A 25,280-nucleotide genomic window follows, 5' to 3' on the forward strand; every position below is an offset into this window, starting at 1 on the left:
TGCTAACACAAACATCCATGACTCCCCAACCAAACATCTGATAACGATACAACATAAAGACACTAATGAACAATCTATATTGTCAAGATTTCAAGTACATATCACACAAAAATCTGCATCAAGAAATAAACAATCATAATTCGGTCTCAGGGATAACTCGACTCGAAAACCACCAGCTAGGTCCAAAATAACAACCTCGTGTTCCAGAAATGCAATACAACAGAAGAAACATGTAACAAGTTGTAATGCGTGAAGTAAATATCACAAGTTATGGATTTAATAATGTGAGATTACTAAATAATTAATGATTTTTAACGATAGAAATATGCGATATCTTGGTCATATAAAGTTCAAATTATTTGAAATTTGGATATAACGTAGAACACTGAAAGATATAGAAGTTCCATGTTTTGAGTTTTGGAAAATTTGATCGTTTGACTGGTCCAAAGGGATGTATCGATGTTAAAATGTTAAATATTATTGTGAATTATTCCTAATTTATTATAATTATGGATTTTTAATTGTTGGATTGAGATTGGAGAGTTGTTTTTCAGTTGTTATTAATTTTGATTATATATTCGGAGTCTACGAAGTATAGGCTACACGTTGATATAAAGTTTTCGTAATTTGACGGATGTTGTAAAATTGCATATTATTTGAAGTTAATTAATTAGGGTGTATTTGATGGTAGTATTGTGAATTAAAAACACCATAATATTAAATTGTTGAACAATAAGAATTTATAATCGAGTTTTACTAATTGTTGTTGGGCTATTTAATGTTATATGTTGAGGCTGTTATTATTGTGTTGATACGGTGACAATGATCTGATATTGTCGTTGAATTATTTAGATACATCACAAGCATCGGGATCAAAGAAATAGCCAGATTTTATATATACTCGATTATCAGGTACGTGTTGATGTACGAACATATATTGTTATTGTTTAGTATTGACGAATACTATTGCGTTGAACGATGATAAATTATTGTAATTGGGTGATTTGATATTATATTTGCTGTTGTTTATTATTGTTGATGTTGTTGGCTGTCGTTGTTGGGAGACGTCACGTTGATGTTGTTCGTTCAACGATATTACTGTCGCCGGAGTTGGGGTGCGACGTATTGTTGATGTTATTCGTTCGACGATATTACTGTCGCGGTGTTGGGGTGCGACGTATCGTCGATATTGTTGTTCGTTCGACGATATTGCTGTCGCCGGAGTTGGGATGCGACGTATCGTCGATGTTGTTGTTGCAGTGTGATGTTGTTGAGGTTGTTGATGGCATATTATACAGAAACGACAAAGGGGGTATTTCTGTTATCATTTTAGTTATATTTTGTGTTGTTAATATAACTGTTATGTATTACGATGATGATTGTTGTGTATGCTCACCCTTTGGGGGCTGTTTCTGTTGGACATGTTACAGGACTATGCTGTGAGACATGATAGAGGTGAAGGACTAGGTGTGTCTAGTCAAACAGTCCTGTAGTTGATAGTAGATAGAGACAGTATAGTTTATTGTCTTATTTGAGTTGTGTGTGTATTTATTATACTGTTTCTGCTGCACTGATGTAGATAGCGTGATGATTGCACTGTTTTGTCGTATATGCATTATATTATTACGTCGTTGTAAAGAAAATTTTTATGCATATGACGTCACATGTTGTATGATTACGTGGCGAGGTTTGGGGCGCCACACAAGTTTAATAGGGCTCAACATATATGTTATAATATGATGTCATATACTAAATGTCATAAATATGTCACATGAAAGAACAGATAAGTCAACTAGGCATTTAATAATTCAGAATAGTCAACCAATCACATAAACATTCACGATTAACACGTAAATAAGCTTAAAAAATGTTTTACTCTTATATGTTACTTAATTGTAACATGTCTACACCAACTAGTCAAATTTAATCTGCTCGGCCTAAAAATAATAACAATAAACTGAAAAATCCCATAAATTACTAATATAACTAGAATAATCCAACTTAATCCCAAAATTACTAAAGTTAAATTTATTTGTTAAAAATCTAATTAATGATTTAATTATCAAAACATAATCTCAATATTTCACCAAATCACATATTACCTCAAATAATTCTTCATTTCACAAATTAAATCCAATATTTGACTATAAATATTGAATAATCTCCCGAATTGTTTATTTTTCTAACTTTTCAAACCGAACGATATATTTAGCCAATTATCACTCCAACATATTCTTAAAAACTCCAATATTCAATGAAAATTCACAAAATATACGCATTTCCAAATCAATACTAATTCATTGGCCGCTTGAACCTATAATATATATATGATATATACGTCAATATAATGCACTTCGATCGACAAAAATAATTGACACAGATAAAAATCCCAATTTCGAAATCTACAATATGACTCAAAAATTTTGAATTTCGAGCTCAATACCTCAAGAATCGAGACTTAATCGAACAATGGTGATCTCGAGGTGGTGGCTCGCCGGAAAAGCCCTAAAAATTCCGGAACAACAACTAGAAATATAGAAAACTTAAAGGCTTCAAATACTACCTCAACTAACAACAAATCAACCAAGAAAACCAAGAAAAAGCTAATCTAAATCGGACCAAGAAGTGCGCAAAGACATAGCCACAAACAGAGGCTCTGGTGTTCTGTTTTTTTCCGATTCAGGCCAAGAACATGGCACCACGACTGGTGTTGTTGGTTACTGGGCTCACGACTTTGATCTCCGATAGCCAGGCAGTGCGACACAATGGATATAACTCGGACCAGAGATGGTCTATGGAAAGGGAAGGGCTTAGGTTTGGTTTCTTTTTCTTTCTTTTATCTTTTCTTTAAATGGTAAGTATATGTATATATATGTGTGTGTGTATATATATTTATTTACTTGAATTGGTACCAGGATTGCTGTCAAGATCTATATAAGTCAAGGAGGTCTTAGGTTCTAATCCTGGGAAATTAAAAACTCCGGTGTCTGGGCTGGATAAGTCCTATACGTAATGGTGTGTGGGTATGGGTCGAGACCCATGCTATGCCATGGCCCATGACCGTTACAATAAAAGGCGCCTTTTATTGTAACGGTCATGGGTCATGGCATAGCATGGGCTTCGGCCCACACACACGCACCATTACGCATAGGACTTATCCAGCCCAGGCACTGGAGTTTTTATCTTACCAGGATTAGAACCCAAGACCTCATGGACTTATATAGATCTTGGCAGCAATCCTGGCATCAATTGAGCTACTTGTAACGGTCATGGGCCACGTCATAGCAAGCTCAATTGGTAGCAGGATTGCTGCCAAGATCTATATAAGTCCAGGAGGTCTTGGATTCTAATCCTGGGAAGGTAAAAACTCCAGCGTCTGGGCTGGATAAGTCCTATGCGTAATGGTGTGTGGGTATGGGCCGAGGCCCATGCTATGACATGGCCCATGACCGTTACATCTTTGTAGGCTAGAGTTTTTTCTCATGATTATGTTTTGAAATATAGTTATCTGGCTAAAGAAATAAGACACATCTTCATATGTTTCATGTTGAAACACTTCATCTTTAATCGGATTCTGATTATGTTTCTTCATCTGATTCTTCTTGACTCAAGACTTATTCTTTTTCATATGTACTTTCGTCTAAGGGAATATCCACAAACTGGTATGCTTGAATCAAATCTTGATAATAAATCATTTTTTGATATCCGGAATTGATTCAAAGCGCCTTATTACATTTCTATCATTTTCTTGATAGGTGGTCGAAATGTGACCTCTTGCTCCACATGTCTAGCAGTTACAATATTAAAAACTTTCATTAGCTCTGATGTGAGCTCTTCTGAAAGTTTTTCCTTTTCATGTTCGTCTCATGCTTCAAGATGAATTTGATGTCTCCTATGACATCCTACTTCGTGACGATCCACTTATTTGTACAAATTTATAAGATTTGGTTTTTGTCTAGACCATAATGTTCTTGTTTTCCAATAACTTTTTCCACTTCTAGCGTAAGGATGAGATGTAAAGTTCTTCATCTTCCATCATATTACTTCCAATATCTATTAGAATATCATTTTTTCTACAACATAATGAAGCACATTTGTTAATACCTGTCAAATGGAAAAATTTTTCCATTAAAGAAAGAGGCTCTTCTAGTAATCGTATCTACATTTTTAGGAATGTATTCTCTTATTTTTTTGAAATAATGATAATGATAAATTTGAACATCCATTAAAAGTACAAAAATATTTTTTTTTAAAAGGTTTGCATGTTTATAATATAGTAAAAAATTATTAAATTAATGTCATCCCACCATTTTCACAGTCTTGTTCCGTCAACATGAATATTCGATGTGGTGAATGTCTCTTTTACCGTATTCTGCTGTCCATTCACCGGTTATTTAAACTAATACTTTCTCTTCCACACACAAAAAAAATATGGTGAAGATTTTTCAATACCAAACATGATTGTAGGTGATAGGTGGTCATGTTTCATATAGTTCACTTTGTTTTACTCGTACGGGTGAATCTAATTTCACCTCTTTGTTCGATGTGTAATGTTCCTAAAGATTTCTCGTGCTCGTGCTTGGCGGAAACTCATTCCATTATGGTCAATGCTAGATGCTTTTCCTAGGGTACTTTTGTCATGGTTTGTAACTAAATGGTTTTGGGGGAATCGAACTTAACTTCTTTAGGGATTTTTTATTAACATGAGAATAGAACCCACATGCACTAGAATAAGTAGAGTTTTCATTCAAATTCATTTGAAAATTCAAATGAATTAATCCTTTTGTTCTCCTCGTTTTTTTCTTTTGTTCTTGAGTTTTCTTCTCAACTCTTTCTATCCAACAGTTTACTGCTAGCGCTCGGGTGAGTAGCCCGACTGACTGAGCCTTCTTATAACTCTATTAAAGTAACCTTTAAGCCAGCCCTATTAAGAGGCTACCATTGAATGAGGCCAGGGGATGAATCGAAAAAGAAGGGAACGCCGGGAAATAATACCTGGAGCGGGCGTCTCCCATAGGGGAGAGGTTTATGCCAAACCATCTAAGAGATGGTTGGCTTCTCTAGGGATTATTGAGTAGGTAGGGCAAGTTACATTTAATGCCTACTGCATTCTATAGTATGAGACATTACTCTCTGCAATCTTCATATATATGGTGATACCCGGAAAGAAGGAAGAACTCGGGTCATCTTAGGAATTGGGCAAGAGGACATATCCAAATCAATCAAGATATTTCTCTCAACCAAAAAAATCTTAAATATGAAATAACCATGCAGAAGCTACGTCTTCACGATTTTCAATTTTAAAGATAGTTATAGATTCAAGTAAATTACTTTATATTCCAAAAATAAATATAATTAAATAATATTCTCTCTTAAATTTGCGCAGTTTTTGTTTATAATATAATTTCATGAGATCAAATATTAAATAAACCAATATAACCTCACAATCCAACAATCATAACCTGACTATATTTATAAAAAAAGAATAATTTGGATTTTTATTGTTGTCGTTCGTGTTAAGACAAATTACACGACTTTACAGACAAGATCCGGTGAGATGAGATATATCTTATTCGAGATCAGTCTGTACCGGTATAGATTTTTCAATATATTTGTATAAGATGACCTATTTTTCAAATAAAAAAATTGTTAAAACTAATCATTTTATATAAAATAAAAACCAAAAAATTTACTCACGATTAGATATGTCAATGGGACGGATATGAGGTGGGTACGGCTAAACCCAAGACTCGTCCCATCAAGAAAACTTTGACCTATTATCCGTCTCATCCCGGTTAAATATTCTTCGGACCCGCCCCACCTCGAATAAGAAACGGGGTCGGGTAGACCCGTGAGACCCAAATTTTTTAAAATAAAAACAGTAATCTTGTAACGTACCGTACTTTTTAATTATTTTAAAATTTGCGGAAAAATAAAAATTTTCATAAACGCCAATAAGCTTTCAAACTAAAGTTACTAAGGGAAAATGCTTGTTTAAACATTGTAATCAAAACGTGAAATCAGAGTATTTTGAATATTTCATAAGAACTTAAAATATGGCGGTCTTCGGGTTTAGCCTCCCGCTCAATCCAAGCCAGCTCACTGGTCCCCACCTCTCGTCTCTTCAAACTCATCCTCACCTGCATCGATCAAGTCTAGTGAGTCTAAAGACTCAATATTCATAAACTGGAAATAACAAGTACTACGTAATAAAATCATATGCAGCTTTAAAATAGAACGTACATACTGGAACTTGAACTTAATAGCATAAACGTACTTGAAACATGAATGTAGTAGCATAAACGTAGACGTGCCATCATCATAAGAATTTTCTTAAACATACTTGCATCATACATACTTGAGCATACATAACATCATTTTGCGTAGAGATATGTTTCAAAGCAAGTGACCCATACATAAATACGCCTGATCAGACTAAACCACAGTACTGGGCTGACAGGGAAGATTAACTGCCACATACATGAGATCCACGTTCATAATTTAACGGGTGGATTGGTCCCTAGTCATACTTTACCGCTTTCCAATCCCGATCTAAACTCGTTCATAATTTAACGGGGTGGATTGGTCTCTGGTCATACTTTACCGCTTTCCAATCCCATGCATAATTTGGTCACAAGACATTTAGCATACCTCAAAAACTTAAAAGTATCTTCTTTGCACGTCGAACATACTTACTTGGCGTTGAGAGATTCGTTGGATCTCGCTTGGGGCCACTGCTGCACATACTAACCCGAATTTCATCTTGCGTAACTTAGACGTAGGTATTCGTGCTCACCACCGAATTAAATAAATAGCTTATGACATTCTAGATTACTCGGGACTTGACCTCGTTTAATAACCGTATTAAATAATGACACCAAAACCCCCAAACCAAACAACAAAATTTTCCCCAAAAAGGAAGTACACGGACCCCGTGCCCAGGTCTGACTACGGCTCCGTGTAGGCTCTGTAAAATGTGCCCAAAAAAAGAAGGGACACAGACCCCGTGTCAAGGTCCGTGTAAGGGTCCGTATAGGCACTATGAATTGACACTTCGAAGAAAACAAGGGCACGGATCCCGTGTAAGGGTCCGTGTATGGGTCCGTGTAGCCTCGGGATAACAAATCTGCGGGAAAATTCTTGCACTGTCTATTTCTCCCAATTAAACTGTCTAGACTATGAATCGATACCACAAGACCCATCCTAGGACGCTACAGTATTGACTCCAACCCGTACCAACAATCCAACCACCCCAATATCTAATGCAACAACAAAACGACACAAAATCTGAGATTTGACACCAAATCAATTCCTATGACTTCTAATTCAACCGAGTGCCTAACGACACGAAACGAAACACCAACAATCATCCCAACATCATTCTCGATGTACTTAAACACAGCAATGCTCACCCATCGATCTCCAACGAAGCCTGCAACAATAAAACTTCAAGAACACATCAAGAACATAATTTTCGGAAAAACGCGGGTTGAGCAGTCCAACAAAAACGACCATAACTCACTCAAATCTTATCCAAATATTTCGAATTTTATATCAAATCGAAGGTATCAAAAAGTTCTACGTTTCATATATTGAAAGTTTTTCCAGAAAATCGACCAAAAAGTCCCAGTAATTAAAAAGACAGCAAATTCGAGTTTTGAGATCCAAAAACCATTTCAAAAGTGATCCAACCATATTTGCTCAAACTCTTACATAACATACACATGATTTTCATACAATAAACATCAAAATATTTATTATGACAAGATCGATGCAGAAACGAAAGAATATACATGCTTTTTGATGATTTGAAATACCGAAATGACGATGCCGAAGCGGGAAAGATGCGATGGACGATCCGGGACGAACGTGACACGATTTTCTTGCAATTAAATCAACGAAACTTGCTGGAAAGATCAGAGGGAGGGGCGGCTACTCTATGGTAGAGGAACCCTAGGTTTTCTCTCAAAAATAAATTTATGAAATTGATGGAATAAAAGTGTGTGTGTGGCTTACGTGTAATAGTGTGTGTAAAAATGTGTGTGTGTATTTAGGTGATAATTAGAGAGTAAAATTTACTTAATTAATAATTAACAAGTTAATTTAAAATACTAACTCAATTAACAACTGCTAGACTTTAAAAGTTTTAAAATTCTAAAATCACTTAAGTAAATAATTTAGGTTTTTAGAATACTAAAACTTATAAATCACTTAAAATGCTCCCAAACTAAACTTAAAAATAATTTATCACATTTTAAAATTATCAAAATCGTCACCGGTCTCTTCTCCTCGATCCCACATCGAACAATCGCCTGAAACATGAAACTCGAGAAAACTTTTAACGTGCAACACATAAACATAAATAATTTAAAATAATGCAAATTAAATAGATCATGCATCGCTATAAATCATTTTAAAATTAAATAAATAATTTAACAATTAAATAAATACATGCGTTTTACGTGTACTGAATTTTGGGCTCTACAAATCTTTCTTCTCACATGACTGAATAATGAAACAGACAAACCTCTAAATATAACACAATAAAAATTTAATTCATGTATTCGACCACACTTAATAATAACAAACAAAGTATTTTCACGACATAAAGAATTACATTAAAAAAAAAGAGTTACTAGCTCTCCAAAAAAATCTTGACATCCTCAAAAATAAATCATAACATAACTTAAACAGATCAATATAAAATCAGCAAATAGACAATAATCAAACACATTCTTCTGGATCATCTTCCTCTTCATCAAGAATGGTGGGACAAATTGGTAAGCTACTTGAAGAATTAAATGCAAAATTAAAGAGGGAAAGTATATTGAAAAAATAAAAAAATTAAGTTAAAACTGTAAAAAAAAATGTAATTTAAAGAGAGAAAATACAATAACAAAATTAAAATGAAAGTACAAACAAAATAAAACTGTGATATATTTACGTTCCACCTCACCCCACAACCATCTTCGCGAGCACATCAATGCCTCCAAAGTCGTTGGATTAAGCCTACTAAGATGATGACCAACTATTCTTCCACTATTGCTAAAAGCAGATTCAAATGCAACAGTTGACATAGGAATAGCTAAGACCGTTACGGTTGAAGTGGGCTACTAAAAAAATGAAAATTAATAAAACTAAAACCCTATAATATTTATATCCACATATATGAGGCGGATATGAGGTATGTATTATAGGACCCATGAGCCGCACCATACCCAGACGGGTCTGGAAAATCGGACCCGAGACCAACCACATTGACCCATTTAATATGCTCAAACCCACCTCATAGGCACGAGTTCATTGTAGGTCCGGATAAAACCCGGATCCATTCACGTCCATACTCACGATGCAATCATGAAATTGGTATTTGTTGGGGACTTGGAGTGAATCTCCCACTTAATTCGTTCAATCTATTTTAAATTTTTACAGTTGTGATGATCACCTAGAATATTCCACACACAACATGTCAAAAGAAGTTTGTCTGAACTTGGTAGACCAACCTGGATTCCACCACAGCCACATGAATCCCGTCTAATTTGAATAAACATACTGATTCGCGGATTAAAGAGGGCCTTGGTTTATACTAATATCTTCTACGGGTTGATAAAGAATCTGAGGTGCAGGGGAGGATAATTCGAGGTATGTTGTGTGAGTTGCCGTTGAGGATTCCCGTCAACATCCTTGTTTGCGGAAACTGAAGGGACTTTCTGAAACTGGGTGTCTTTAGAGTAACCGATGGCGGAGGTTTGTTTGATGGCTTCGCAGTGCTACCCTCCTGATTTAGGTCTTGTTTTCCATCCGGAACAGGGTTTTAAGAGGATCTTAAAGGTAAACATCAAAGTTTCTTTGCCATCCGGCGAAGTTCTTGGATCGGTTGAACCCCTGGTTGATTTGGGCTTCTTTTTGTGCTCAAATGGGTCCTTTTTTTTCTCTCTCAATTTTGAAATTCAGAATCTTAGTTGTCGTGCTAATATGTGGGATTTAGAAGTATAAAGAGAAGAAAAGGCCTAGGCTTTCGGGGTGTGTTCAAGATTTGGAATTTATTTAACATCTTGTCTGCTATTTCAGTATTGGATTATTTGATTTACATGTGATAATGATCTCGATTTTCTTTGAGTGGAATGAATGTAGTTCGATGTATCTCGATGTTCTTTGAGTCAGAACGACTGTAATTCAACATGCCTGCTGAAAACACAGTTAATTCTAAGTTTTTCTTAAATGTCTGTTGTTGCAGTTTTATGAAGGTATTTGAACCAAATGAATCATGGGTTTGATTCGTGATACATCTTGGTATTTGCATTGTAAAATTCTTGTGCGATACCTATTGGACTCTTGATACAGCTTGAGAATGAGTTTTCGATCTTTTTCTATTCGGATCAGCTTCCTCTTCGTGATTCTAGGTTCATCTATTGCTATCTTCTTTGTCTTTGCTACAGGACTTTCAACACTGTCTCCCCTGTCACGGATCAAATCAAGATATCATTAGTCCCCTCACCTTAAAATCCACTAGTGGATTAGATTGTAACTGCGTTGTGAGGAGTGGCTCAAACATTTTAAGACCGCCACTCATTGACAGTGGACAAGGTTAGTATATCCCTGTTACCTAATAATTATAATGTTCTGTTTAAGTGTAATCATCAACGTGAAAGATGAATACAGACAAGATGCAGGTTCATTAAAGATGTCTATCCATTTTTTGTTGATATATGAAATGCCTTCAAAAATTTTCGATTGTTCCCAATCTCCAGATTTGGATGATATTGACTCCGTCTTTATTTAAATCAGGCATTCATCAAGACTCGGTACTTTTCAGCTCTGGTATTGCTGAGCAATGTGCCAGGCAAGAAAAGATCTTGAAGTTACTGGCATCTGGATTAATAGGAGTGGAAGGAGGTTTACTCGATATGTCCTTGCTCTATGATATGGTGTGGTCTCAACCATTCTTAGCGGATTTTCCACTTCTGACTTCTCATTCTCGAAGCCTCATCAATGGTTCCGAGACTCAGCAGTTTCTCTTATACCCAACCAAGGAATTGTACTCAGATGAACCTGTGGTGGAAATACCGAGGAATTGTTGCAGCTGTACTGAAAGTTCATTTAACTCGAATGGCCAAATAATGCGTGGTTCATACATGATTGAGATAAATGATATAGTTTCAGTGATCTCGGACATTTATTTGAAAAAGACCACAAATAAATCCTTTAGACAGACAATGTTGGTCCCTTACTTTGAGAGGTATTAGCTTTGTTATTTTACTGGAAGCGAATATGAGATTTCGTTTCTTTCGTTTGCTTTTTCTTATTATTGGAAACTTGTCGTGGTTGCTTCTTTTTTGAGGAATCTTACTGTATTTCCTTTTCATTTACCAGGCGTAAAAGAGCGAGCATCAACTCTAATGCAGCAAAGCTTCCAACCGAGAAAGTTGGTTCTTTAAAAAGGTAAAATTTGATACCTTTTTCGATGTGATAAACCTCAGAATTAATGACTAGAGATTATTATTTATTTATTTTGAACGAGTTCGGCCTTGTCTAGAAATTGTCCATATGATGGATACATATAATTTATCGTGATATTTGAGAGAGTAAAATTTCCACAAAATAAATTCAAAATTTTCATCCGTCCCGCCCTTTTTAATTCATTTAAGTTGTCTCACATTGGATTTCTCATGGTTCTGCATTCAACATATACATAACTACCCATTTTTGTGGTTGTAAAATAAGGCAAGAGATGTAGAACTCTTATGCTCGCAAAAGACCAGCCAATTTTTGGTACCTTTACGGAAAACCAATTAATCAGACTTGTGCATCTGTTAGGAAAACATGTGCGTGAATCACGTCCTTTCACATAATATACAGATAATGCAGTGACCCTTTAAATCATAAATGTTCATGAGTCCCCACCGTTTGCAAAAATAAATTAATGATTTTGTTTCATTTTTAGGTTTTACCTTAGGTATCTTTAAATGCCTCTAGATTAACGTCTCCAATTATCTATTTAAATTTGTGACAGCTTTTTAATGTTGCATGTATTTCAATGGCAAAAATCCTCTTTAAAAATTTGTGTGAATTCACTAGCCTTTTGAGATTTTGTTATTTGTATATATGCCAACCTCAAATCACTTTATGCGTTAATCGGACAATTTAGTAGGATACGTGAAATAAGTGTTCTCGCATTTCTTTGCTGTTTTGTTTTTGCCTTCTTATAAGAAGGGGCCTTTACATTTCCTTCCTTGCTCCTTCTCAATGTTGTTACGTAATAAGTGAGCTGTTCATACTTCATAGAACTCACTTTTCATACTTCATAGAACCATTTCTGCAATTGTCCAACTCGCTAGCAAGACAAATCGTTATAATTTGAAGTGTTAGGCCTGTTGTATTATTTCATCGAGATATTATCTTTGAAGAGCCTAAAACAATCTTCAACTCAGTGCGTATGCATGCCCTCAATCTCCTATAGTTCCGCTTTGACGTTTCTTCATTTCATTGTTGTTGCCATCAACTTCTTTGCTGTCACGGTTGTGATTTTGCTCATTCACACCCGAGGCTGGCAATAATTATGATATAAAAAATTCATTTTAAATTTATGTATAAAGCTTCTTTACTGATTGAGGTCGCGAGCTGAACTTGTGGCATGAGCTCACGAACATTTTCATTAAGCAAACCTTATGAGCGTGAAATGAGCTCCAGCTCCTGAAACCCCCCACCTTCTTAATTGAAACTGTATTCTTATATTTCCAGCCTGAAAAGCTGTAGCTACGGTGTTTCTAAACTAGTCTATCAGTGTCTTCGCATACAATTCCTCCACTTATATATATTCACACTTTCTTCAAGTCTCATCTGTAGAAGTAGCCATCCACGTGAACAATATATTAAAATGTCGACAAAATCATATCTCGCACAAAAAAATTCTAACAGGTAGACGAAATTCCTCTAATTAATGTTGAATTTTCATCACAGCCACGACAAGGTGAAGGAAAAGGCACCACAAAAGAAGAAGATCAGATCAAAAACCAACAAAGAGAGAGACACCAGTTACGTTCATGCGTGTGAAATTCTTTTGTCAATACTCGTCAACAAAAATCAACCTGGTAGAAACGCACTCCAATCATTGAAGAAATCTAGTCCAGAACTGCCTCAACTTCTGACTCGATTCTCTGCCAGCATCGCTGGGACCGGAATTGCTGTCATTGTAGCGGTAGTCTGCAAAGTTGCTTGTAGTAGTGCTTCCTTCTGTGCGTCTAAGATTTTGAGCATGGGATTTGGGTTGGGACTTATTTCGCTTTCATGGGCGGTCCATAATCTGAGAGATACAGTTATCTCTATTGGCAAAACATCTGGTAAGTTGGGTGCAAATGATGAGAAAATGATGGATCTTTTGGAAATAAATTTGAAGGATATATATTTCAGAGTGGTGGCATTAATAGCTGTTGCTGTGCTGAGGCTAGTGTGACTCATGATACTAATATCGCGACTCGAGATTCTTGTATATAGGAGGGTTTCCTTCAAGATCTTACATAAAATGTCGTGTTCATAACGATTGGTCATGGAATTTTGTGGGTATATATTCATTACCAGATGTTGATTAGCAAAGCTGTCAAGTTAGTTTTTGCCTATTTTCTCGTTCAAGTGTGTCTTGGCTTGAAACCTATCCATAAAAGTTTTTGGTGCACCACAATTTTGTTTCGAAATATCGGTTTGATGTAATTATGTAAATCTAGAACTCAGATACCCGATTATGTTGGGTTATTTTTTGAAAAAGTCTGGTTCGGGTGATACTCGTACGCAAATTATTTATATTAGCGATATAAGCACATGCGTTGCGTGTAACATAATATTAGATATTTGAAATATTGTTTAATCAATTTATAGAATGAATATTAGACATTTGTAATTTGATATGAATATTTTAATTAGTACTTTATTGTCGTGTATGATAAAAAAATCTATTTTTCTATTAAACTTAATTTCAATAGAAAAATGTAATAATGTTATGATAGAAAAAAGAATCATTTTTTTGTGTTGAAAATGATATAAAAAGAGAAGAAATTTAGGTGTATTTCTCAAATTTGTGATACAAATTTAAATATAATCACATTTTTTAGGGTAAACTGCATTACCCGTTTGTAAAATGTCAAAAAAGCTAGTAACTCGTGAAAAAATAATTAAACCCATCTCTTTATGTTTTTTTTTAAAAAATAATTCTAATAAACAACCTATAAAATATTAATATGGTTCAAATTTCTTCGTTGTATAAAAAAAATTCATCATGTTTGCTGCATATAATAAAAAATTTGACAATGACAGATGGATATAAATCACATTATGTTTTATTTTTTTAGTCAAGTTGTTTTTAGTCAAATTGTGGTATTTTAATTTTATGTTTTTGATATTTTTATTGTCACTTTGTAAAAACTATTATATTTTAGCTGTAAAACATTTGTTGTATGATTTTAATAAAAAAATCTCTTACATTCAAACATATGAAATATGAATTATACATTATCGAAAGTATTAAAAATGCATACATTTAAAATTATGAAGTTGAGATAATTTGAGGTTCTTTGTTAAAAACATAGGCGGTTGAGTGTTTATTTATTTTTCACAAGGAGTTATTAAATGTTTTGAAATTTTACAAAAAAAGGTTACAAGCAATTTACTCCACTTTTTAATATTAAATAACTTTCCCATTAATTATTTAAACTAATGTAACTAATAGCTAATATATTATATATTTTGAATATGATGTTATAAATTATCACATTATTTTTTAAAAAATAATAGGTATCGTGTGGCTGACATTATCAGGTACCCAATAATATTTGAGTCGTAGACGGGTACTTTTTCCTCCACCATATGTCGGGTACCAGATTATAACCACCCGAACCCCAAAAAAAATGATTTGCGTCCACCTCTAATACTTAGATAAAAAAAAACCAAAATTCAAAAATTACTAATTTACAATATCAAGACCTAAATTTGAATATTTAAGTAACCAAAACACAAATTATACAATTTTAAATGACCATTTTTATTATTCTCATAAAAATGTCATACTCATAACTATTATATCATATCACATCAATATTTCAAACTTAAAAAATGCATACATTATATCTACAAATTATAAGTACATTTAATATAATGACATCATTATTTTTTAAAAAATTTACACACCATTACTTTTATTAAAAAAATCACACATAGTCCAAAACATAATTACAAACAACAACAACAAAAAAACAAATATTTTATAAATATTGGGTTAAATGTACATGAGTATAAGTAGTTGTGACGTGTGACATTCTAGGAAATTCTTATACGTCAAGTCGGTGACGTTGCTACGCTTTATCTTGTTGGTTAATTGGATCATAAAAAAATGACGTCAATTCTTAACAAGTAATATTGTTTCTGCTGAGGACATGACTGACCATAAAAATAGAGCAAGACTTATCTTGAAGAGATACAAGACATCACCAGTAGATAGACACACACCTCTCCAGAGACATGGGCCTAACAATCAGACTCATTAACACCCAAGTAAGTACACTCTGTGTTGCCGTAAGTATAATAAAGTACAGTTGCACATTGGCTAACAGCTTTAGCTTTTGACCTACTGATAAGCGTTTGATCCTAACAATTGATATCAGAGCGGTGTTATGAGGTCAAATCTCCCAAGAAACATATTTTTGTACTTGGAGAAAATGTTTGGTTAAACATGCACGAGTTAGAGTAGTACTGAGATGGGTGACCTCCTGAGAAGTTCTCGTGCGACGTGATCGAAAAATAGTAAGAATGATCTATAAGTGATATGAGACAACATCAACAGATAGACATGCACATCTCAGGACTCATACACAAAATAGCCCAACCCATTAGAACCCAAGTAGATGCACTATGTGCTACCAGTAATTTAAGGAAATAAAGTTACATCGTGACTAACAATTATATATTTTAACCTAGTGGTAATCACTTAATCCTAACACTATATAAATTATCATAGTTTTATATACAAATTGAATAAATTCCAAAATAATTACTCACAAAAACTCGGCTGAACAAGCACACGATATATACATAGCGACACTAGTGATATATAACTGGAAAATTAATATATTCATAAAATTAATTTCTGAATGAAGGAATTTGATATCTGATGTGATCCGAGTGAAATGAGTGAGCCGGGTCGGATGCTCCACCGAATCTACTATCAAAATGATAAAGGAAACTGAGCAAGGACTATATATGTGATGAAGATATATATCTGCAATATGGCTTCAGCTGTAACCTGTAAACAAGGAAAGAAACTCGTGAATGAGCGCCTGAGGGGTGTCCGGCGTGGCCACTCTGATGCTTAAGTCAGCAGGTTAAAGATGATAACCAGTGTAGCTTAGATAAAAGTAAAGGCTACTGGTGTAAATATGTGTGTTAACATATGTGTTGGTGAATGAATCATTCTCCAGAACTAGAGAAGAGAAGAAGAGGAAACCGAAGTCTCCCAAATGAATTACATACCTGCTATTTATAAGAGAAAAGGTAGTAGGTACCTTGTTTTCAGTGTCTTCTTGCCACTTCCTGTCACGCCACCCTACTTTTCCATCAAGTCACATCAATAGGATTCTGTCAGGTGCGCTTCTCGAGACAAGATCTTATCTTCTGAACCACTCGAGTGTGGCACTCTTATCGAAGTGCCCGGGTAGAATGCCTCCCGGGAGATTTATACAAGAGCCCGGGCCTATGAATGCCCGGTAGTAGAGCATGGGCTTGCACCTGCCCGGCTCCAGAAGAATCAATCTGCAAATTCACTTGGATTTGGGAATCCATTTGATATTCCGGGTCATCCATGAATAATCAGGTATGAAGATGGAGGTGGGACTTAAATAATTATATTGTGTGTGTATATATATATATATATATATATTATATATATAATATATATATATATATATATATATATATATATATTTGCGTTTGTGATATTAATTTTAATATACTTTTGTTGAATGATATTTATTAGTTGGATAAAATGAAGAAAATTATTAGTATAGAGTTGATGTTATTTTATAGGATAACGAGGTTATGATAAATTGTTTATAATATTGGTTATTTTTTCTATGCTATTTAATTTACTAATTTTTATATTTAATTTTTCCTTATTGTTCTCAACAATTTAGTAAATATCAATAATCTACTCGAAATAATTTAAATTTGAGAAAATGCAATCACATGTGTTAATAGGCTATTTGGATATGGTATGTATATAAAATCCTCCGACGAGTATGAGGATGAAGATGAAATTGAATGCCTGATGTGAATGACGATGATGATGAATATAATAAATACAGATGGGGATAGGGGATATGAAATCCTACCCAAACCTGATCTATTGTGATCCCAATCTTAGAGTCACCTCCGAGTTTTTTTAATTAGTTTAAAGATATTAATTCACAAGTAGCATAGAGAGGGGTGACCACGGTGCGGTTTTGCGGTTTTTTTTTTTTAAAAATTCAAATCAAATTGTCATATGCGGTCGGTTAGTATTTAAAAAAATAATCACGGTTTTACATGTATAATTAGTCTTATGATTTTGAGTCATTTCAGGTGGTTGCGGTCTGTTTACGATTTTTTTAATGAAAAATATTAGAACATGACAAAAACTTGTTTGAGAAGGTCTCACGGGTCGTATTTTGTGAGACGGATATCTTGTTTGGGTCATCCATAAAAAATTATTACTTTTTATGTTAAGAGTATTACTTTTCATTGTGAATATCGGTAGGGTTGACTCGTCTCACAGATAAAGATTCGTGAGACCGTCTCACAAAAGACCTACTCTTAGAACAGATATTCTAATTTATTTGAAACAACAATAATATAGTGTCTTTTCAAATCATACAAAGAAAAAACAATAATCAATTATCAAAACTAAGTTAATAATTTAGCAACACAACACACTCACAACAAAAATGACATTTGCACTATTTTATCTTTTTTTTTTTTTTACTTTCGAACTTTAAACAAAGTATTGTAGCAAAAGAAATAAATACTATAATAAAAAACTAATATGAAGAATAATTTAGAAGAAGATAAGCTTTCTTTGTAAGAGTAAATTTTTTACAGAGAATTGAGATATAATGAATGAAGACTTCTTTAATTGAATATGTTGTTTACAAATTATTATAATCATAGGTCAAATATTATGACAAACAGTGTAGGCTGTGTGGTTTGGTGCGATTCTTGGCAATAACCGAACCGCAGATGAGATGCGGTTTATGATTACTGTTTTTAATCATGATTTTTATAAAATATTAAAAAAAACGGTGCGGTGGAACCATATGTGAGACCGTTTTATAAAAATTTTGTGTTTTTATAAAATATTAAGAAAAACGGTGCGGTGCAACCAAGCTCATTTTTGGTATAAAAAATAATATTTTTGGCATAAAAAATAATACTTTTTAATGGATGACTCAAATAAAATATCTATATCACAAAATTGATATGTGAAATCATATGTGAGACCGTTTTATAAAAGTTTTGTGTTTGGCTATTATATATCCCCTTTTGATATTACGTCGATTTTTTCTCCCCAACTTCATATATGATATTTAGATTTCATTGCACATTCTAATTAATAATTTCAAAGTTCGGCCAATTTAAATGTTTCACCCTAGCACCCCTAAATTTTTCAATATTGGGCCTTAGCCCCTCCCAAGTCCCACGGGCCACCGATGTGCTTTAGTGCTATTATATTTGTAAAATTCATGAAATCTCTTAAATTAATTCGTAGACGAAATTCTAATTTATTTATTTTTATTATATTTTAAGTTTAGAGTAGGTCTATTGTAAAACGATCTAACGAATCTTTATATGTGAGACGAGTCAATCATACCGATATTCACAATAAAAAGTAATACTTTTAGCATGAAAAATAATATTTTTTCATGGATAACTCAAATAAGATATCAGTCTCATAAAATACGATCTATGAGACCGTCTCACACAAGTTTTTGTCTTAAGTTTATTTATTTTGCAAATATCTAAAATGTCCTATAATGGTTTCATTATTTCCATGGTAAGCAGATTATTTTAAGAAACTATTCCATTCAAGTATATATGTGTGTATTTTTGTATAATATTATTTTCATTTATGTTACCATGGCAGTCGCTTTAATTCAAATAGTTAGCTAAAAATTTAAAAACCACTTAATGGTTGCAATTTCAATTACGAAAAAATGTTTTTGATTATTTCTTTCCAATATATATTCATTTATAGTTTCAATTATAAATATTTGAACAAATTAAATAAAGAATTATTTATTTTAAAAATAAAAAATATCACTCCAATGGACAAAAATAATACGAAAAATACTCTAAAACGAACACAATATTAAATAAATGAAATCCGATTCTTCAATACATGATTTTTCTAGTAAAGTTTCTCGAGTCCGAGACTTGCTAGATTGGTATTAGAGTAGGTCTCTTGTGAGACGGTCTCACGAGATTTTTATCTGTGAGACGGGTCAATCCTATCGATATTCACAATAAAAAGTAATATTTTAGCATAAAAAATAATATTTTTTAATAGACAACACAAATAAGAAATCTGTCTCAAAAAATACGACCCATGAGACCGTCTCACACAAGTTTTTGCCTTGATATTATTCAACTTTTCTTATACTTTATTATCATTTATGATGACGTGAAAACCCGCATCTATATTGGATAAACTTTTGCACCGAGACAATAGTTTGCAAACCAAGCTAACTAGATAAGGTCGCAAAAGTATGTGTTGGTAGCGAGGATTGTACTATTGACAATTAGTCAAACGTTTACATACTCTATTGACTCAAAAAAATACTAGAGTCGAGTCAAATTTCATTCTTGATTTATCTAAACAAGTCAAGGTTATCTCCACTCCTGGTTAGGTTACTTTGTGAGATGTGGGCGGTGGGCCTGGCTTTATTTAGGTCATATTAGTGTGAAGTGCAAATTAGGGTTTACAGAATTGGTGGTTCTTTAGATTATTCTCACCGCGGTTAAAGCAAAAGGGTTGGTGGTTAATTACACGTGGGTTACTTATATAACCCTATTAGTTAAAAGCCGTGACACCCCCGCACACTGAGAAAGGGTGGCCACAGTCTATTAGAGCTAAAAAACGAACAAAATTAGGGGGTGTTTGTTGCAGAAAGCACAAACGGGAGCCGAACCTTTTCAATTCACGCTGTTTATTGACTGTTCTTTGCATTGATTCACTCAGGTATTGCTTTGTTGGTTCTTATTTTGTTTGAAAGTTTTCTGTGGTGTTATGTTTTAATTTTCGTGTTTAATTTTTTGGTGAATTCTTTTCCGAATCAGGGCTTGCAATCCTGTGCGTTGTAGCATTGGTTTTTCTGGGATTTGTGATTGGTTTCTGTTCTTGGTGTTCTTTTTCCGTTTTGGGACTTTTATATGTTATTTTTGTGAGGTGGGCGAGCTTAAAATATTTTTAGTCTAAGTGTGATTATGCTGTTTTTGGTTGCTATTTGATTTATATTCATTTAAACGCCGGACAATCTTGAAAATCTTTAAGATGTCAAGCATCCCAGGTATTGTTTAGTTATTTAGTGTCATAGGGAAATTACTGATTATTGAGTGGTGTGCTACCTGATTATATCCTTTGTTGGTTTTCTCACTCTGATTGCCTTTTGGCTGACTGATTATAAGTGACTCACGGAACTTGTGTTGGTTGGCAGAGGATACGAATATGGGTGAACATGGTAAAATTGAGGGTACCATTGAAGGACCATCTACTGGTTTGGTCAAGGAGAAGGGAAGTAGAAACAAGAGAAAGTTTTTATCTAACTTGTCGATAGACATTCCAGTTGATGTAACAACCTTGTCTCGGACAGAATTCCCTAGGCATGAAATGCTGCAGGAGAAATTCCGGAATGCTTTGAGCAATTTAGGTTCACTCATGGCTGGGTCTGCGGACACGAGCGATGAGCATGAATTCCAAGAGTTTCAACAGGCTGATTGGGACAATCCTATTGCATGTCAGCTCGAGGAACTTCTTACCAATAATTTGCTTGCCACTTTCCGTAGTGCCATAAAGCAAATAGAAGAATGCGGGTACACTGAGGAAGCTGCTGAGTGGGCTGTTTTAAATAGTGGCCTCTATCATGGAATTAAAGATGCTGTATCCAATGTTGTGGATGGTGCTTTAGCTTTACTGAGTGAGAAGGAGTTTAACACATCAAATCGTCCACTATTTGGTGGACTACAGAATCTGGTGGATTACACGATCCTAGAGATGATACATGTACTTCGGGAGGTTAGGCCAGTCTTGACTGTTGCAGAAGCAATGTGGTATCTTTTAATAAGCGATACGAATCTTGTAAATGCGTGTGTAATGGAGGGAGTCACGTCTGGTAGTTCTTGTGTTCCAGAAAGTCCTGGAGAAAGCTCTGTAGCTACAATTTTTCGGTCCAAAGATGGAGTTTCTGTAAACAGTCATTTAGGTTCTAAAACTTGCGATGATCCAAAACAGTTAATGCCATGTGCTCAAAGTTCTCAGCTCGAACCCCCTATTTCTGTACCGGTGCATCAATTTCCCAATTCTAAACACCGTGCAGGTGAACTTGGTAGCCTTGTGAAGGAAGCTTCCATTGCTCCTCAAGAAGTCAAGGGAAAGTTTTCAGCTATCACCAGGGAGAAAATCCAGACGTCATCCGAATCAATGACAGTGGACGAGAGATCAGGAGGCACTAAAAAGGGTCCATCTGGTAGTTCGAAGAGAGACTTGCTTCGTCAGAAGACATTTCAGTTTGAGAAAAGCTACAAGGGTCGCATGTCAAAGGGAGCCTTTAAGGCAAAAGTTGCTGCCTGGGGAAGTATGGTGTTGGACAAATCGTCAAAGTCACAATCTGGTTCTAGTGTGATGATGAAAGGAGCTTGTTCAAAGGTAACTGGAATCAATGACTCCATTGTGGAAGGAAAACATCACCTTTCAAGTAATTCACAACGAGATGGACCTGCTGGAGTCTTGCCCATTAAAGATCCTGTATTTGCATTGCCTGCAGTAATTTCCAAATCTTCTGAGTCACTGGTCGCAGATCCTAATTCTTTGTCAAATGGTGAGCCATCTGTTTCTGGCTCTCATAAGTCTACTGATTATTTTTCTGCAATTCCATATGATGAAACTCTCCAGAAGTACGTCCCACAGGATGACAAAGATGAAACAATCCTGATACTAGTACCTCATAGAAAAGCGCTGGAGAAAGAACTACAAGGTTGGACTCACTGGGCCAATGATAAGGTTATGCAGGCTGCCCGAAGACTTGGTAGTGACCAGGGAGAGTTGAAATTGTTGAGGCAAGAAAAGGAAGAGACGGAGAAATTGAACAAGGAGAGACAAACTTTGGAGGAGAATACTTTGAAGCGGCTATCCGAAATGGAGAATGCATTGTCTAATGCCAGTGGCCAGATTGAAATGGCTAACTCTGCAGTTCGGCGGCTTGGAGAAGAGAATTCTTTGTTGAAGAAGAAGATGGAGGATGCTAAGTCACAGTCTCTACGAGCTGCCTCTAATTTGCAGGAAGCTGTCCGGAGGGAGCAGGATGCTCTGAAGAAATCTCAGTTGTGGAATGCAGAGAAGGGATTAATCCAAGAGCAACTTACAGATCTGAAGCGGCAAGCAGCTGATTTGAATAACCGACTAGAAAAGGCTAAAGTACAAGTGGATCAGTTCAAGGTAGCCATTATAAAAAACCATGCTTCATGTGTACTAAAGCTACATATTATAATTTCTTTTTTCGTTTGTAATCTGAAACTTGCAAGGTTCCAGGTTCTGATGAAACAGGAAGAGAAGGAGAAAGTTAAAGCTGCTACATTCATAGATTCCTTGAGGCGGAAAAAAGAAGAAGATGATGCTGTGACAAGAGAAGAGGAGGACAGAATCAAACAAATGGGAGAACTGAACTTGCAGAAATGCAAAGAAGCCATTAAAAACCTTGAGAGTGCGGTCTCTGAGTTGATATTAGAGTCCGATAAATCAAAGATAGCAGCTCTTAATGTGGGTTATGGTAGCTGCTTAACTGGTGGCGAGGACGCCTCCACATTCCCTGGATTGCAGCTTCCTAAAATCACAAAGAGATTGGCAGTCTTTCAAGAGAACTTTGGGGCTGGAAATGTTAGACCAGAAAGGGAATGCATTATGTGTATGACAGAGGAGATTTCTGTGGTTTTTCTCCCTTGTGCGCATCAAGTTCTTTGCGGGCAATGCAGCAATCTCCATGAAAAGCAAGGAATAAATGATTGTCCTTCTTGCAGAACAACAATAGGTAAACGGATATCTGTTGGTTATCGTGTCAATTGATTATGGACGGTATGAGACAGAAGCTGGTGATTTGAGAACCATCAGCAATCCATTTTGGTCTTATTTGGTATATCTTACCTCTACATCAGTTTATGGACCATATTTTGACTCTAGTTTACCTTTGAAGGAGGAAAACAATCTAAAAGTTGAGAAAATGCACATAAACTTAGAAATTAATGTGTCAAGGGTGTACAGTATCACTCATCTTCTACCTGCAAATCTTTTTTTAGCCATTTTTACAATATTGAGTACAGAAAATTTCTCTTGCTCTTCTAGATCTTAACTTGTACTTTGATCCCATATATGGAAATTATCTGTTTCCTGGAAATTGATAAAAGAATCAAACATTTCGATTGTCTGTTGGAAGCTTAAGAAGTTGAACTAATAATGACTGCCAACTTGAAAGTTCCAGCCGACATTCTTGGAAAGCAACCCCTCCAAAATGGTTGGCACTTAGGATTAGTAAGGACTTGAGAAGAGCAGTGTGAAATTATTAATTACTGATGTCTTATTTTAATTGCTCTGCATCACCATGAAATTATTAATGACTGATGTCTGATTTTGATTACTTTGTTTATGATGAGTTTCTTGACATGATTTTCGGATGAAAAAAAAAACGAAATTTGTGCAAGGTTTTCAAATCAAGGCTTGTTCAGTAGACAAATGGTATGTGAAATCAATCATATGTAATTCGTTTAAAGCCCTTTTTGTTGGCTCTGGTGTTACAAAAAGGATATTGTTGGCTCTGGTGTTACAAAAAGGATATTGCTAGGATAATGGATGCCAAGACTTCATTGCAGTTCCTAATGTTTTTTTTTCCTGGTGATGAAGTGAATGCATTTGTTTGTGCCACAATATGAGAGATTAAATGGGACAATAGTTGGTGATGCTTGGCTGTTTGTGGCCCTGGGGAACTTATAGTCCATCCATGTATGGCTTCCGAGTGACCCAAAATTTATTATTTCCGTCATAGCTTTTGTACTTTTAAGACAGCATTATTGGAACAGTTTCATTAAGTTTTGAAAACTGGAAAAATATAAATCCAAATAGATTCTATGCATTAATGAAGGCTTGGGACCACCTTGTGTGGCCACTTCATTTTTCTCCGTCCTTGGTTTAGATGAGTTGGTTTTCATTGATTGTGATGTCTTACAAGTATGAATGAACCGGTTATTTGAAACCCGCTTCTATGAAATCCATGTGTTGGGCAGATGGTTTTTTTTCCCATATGAGGGGGTAACTGGTGCGGCTTGGTTTTTTAATAATATTATTTAAAAAAAGACAAGATTTTTGTTATATTATTATATCCATACATTTTTTTTTTATAAATTGTGTTCTTGAAAAAACATATGTTTGTCTTGCATAATCTTTTTACAATGGGAGAGAGGTAAAAGAGCTAAAAAAATAAACCCTCTAATTTTTTTTTTTTTTGGCTTTGACATTCAAGTGAGTTAAAATTAGGTCATAGTCAGATCCAATGATCCCAACGAATATGTAGATTTTGCAATCCCAAATGAATTTTGAGGCAAGGTTATGCTCTACCGGTGCAACACATCTTACCTATATGTGGGGCTACTGATCCGATGGTTGCAATGTACTTGGAGATCTTACACTCTTTGGATCAGGGGCCTCACATTCCCACACCGATCCAAGGGCTGTGCAGTCTCACCCAATGAATCGAGGTATCGATGAATCTGAGGTATTTGGATATGTATGTAATAGGTAGATCTGGCCATGGGTCTTAATTGGGTCGGGTTCAATTCAATTGTAACCATCTAGGACTGTTACAGTCCGGGTTATGAACCCAACGGTTCGGGTCCAGATTCGCGCTCGGCTAACTGGCAGGTTCAGTTCAATCATTTTTTAAAAAATATATAAATTGTTAAATTTAATTAATAACAAAAAAATGTTAGAATTTGTAGACTTAATG

General features: G+C 34.9%; 2 protein-coding genes across 2 annotated transcripts; both read left to right on the forward strand.

Annotated features, from left to right (window-relative positions):
• The first annotated feature begins 9,449 nt into the window (after positions 1–9,449).
• LOC142545690 (uncharacterized) lies at positions 9,450–13,778 on the forward strand. Its single transcript, XM_075653030.1, has 5 exons — positions 9,450–9,831; positions 10,440–10,587; positions 10,789–11,239; positions 11,374–11,442; positions 12,961–13,778. The coding sequence occupies exons 1-5, from the start codon at positions 9,739–9,741 to the stop codon at positions 13,451–13,453; spliced, it is 1,254 nt and encodes a 417-aa protein (XP_075509145.1). The 5' UTR covers positions 9,450–9,738; the 3' UTR covers positions 13,454–13,778.
• A 6,317-nt stretch (positions 13,779–20,095) lies between these two features.
• LOC142545696 (putative E3 ubiquitin-protein ligase RF298) lies at positions 20,096–23,579 on the forward strand. The gene is made up of 3 exons (XM_075653045.1): positions 20,096–20,254; positions 20,730–22,726; positions 22,820–23,579. Exons 2-3 carry the CDS (start codon positions 20,741–20,743, stop codon positions 23,348–23,350), a joined length of 2,517 nt encoding a protein of 838 aa, XP_075509160.1. The 5' UTR covers positions 20,096–20,254; positions 20,730–20,740; the 3' UTR covers positions 23,351–23,579.
• The last annotated feature ends 1,701 nt before the right edge of the window (positions 23,580–25,280 follow it).

This window comes from Primulina tabacum, chromosome 1 (genome assembly GCF_025594145.1).
Source record: "Primulina tabacum isolate GXHZ01 chromosome 1, ASM2559414v2, whole genome shotgun sequence".
Taxonomy (NCBI): Eukaryota; Viridiplantae; Streptophyta; class Magnoliopsida; order Lamiales; family Gesneriaceae; genus Primulina; species Primulina tabacum.

Bases quoted from the DNA above. Each gene is read 5' to 3' on its own strand.
- LOC142545696 (XM_075653045.1), top strand. From the start codon at position 20,741: ATGGGTGAACATGGTAAAATTGAGGGTACCATTGAAGGACCATCTACT. The intron at 22,727-22,819 runs GTAGCCATTATA...GCAAGGTTCCAG, and splicing joins TACAAGTGGATCAGTTCAAG to GTTCTGATGAAACAGGAAGA.
- LOC142545690 (XM_075653030.1), top strand. From the start codon at position 9,739: ATGGCGGAGGTTTGTTTGATGGCTTCGCAGTGCTACCCTCCTGATTTA. The intron at 9,832-10,439 runs GTAAACATCAAA...TCTTTGCTACAG, and splicing joins GTTTTAAGAGGATCTTAAAG to GACTTTCAACACTGTCTCCC. The intron at 10,588-10,788 runs GTTAGTATATCC...TATTTAAATCAG, and splicing joins ACTCATTGACAGTGGACAAG to GCATTCATCAAGACTCGGTA.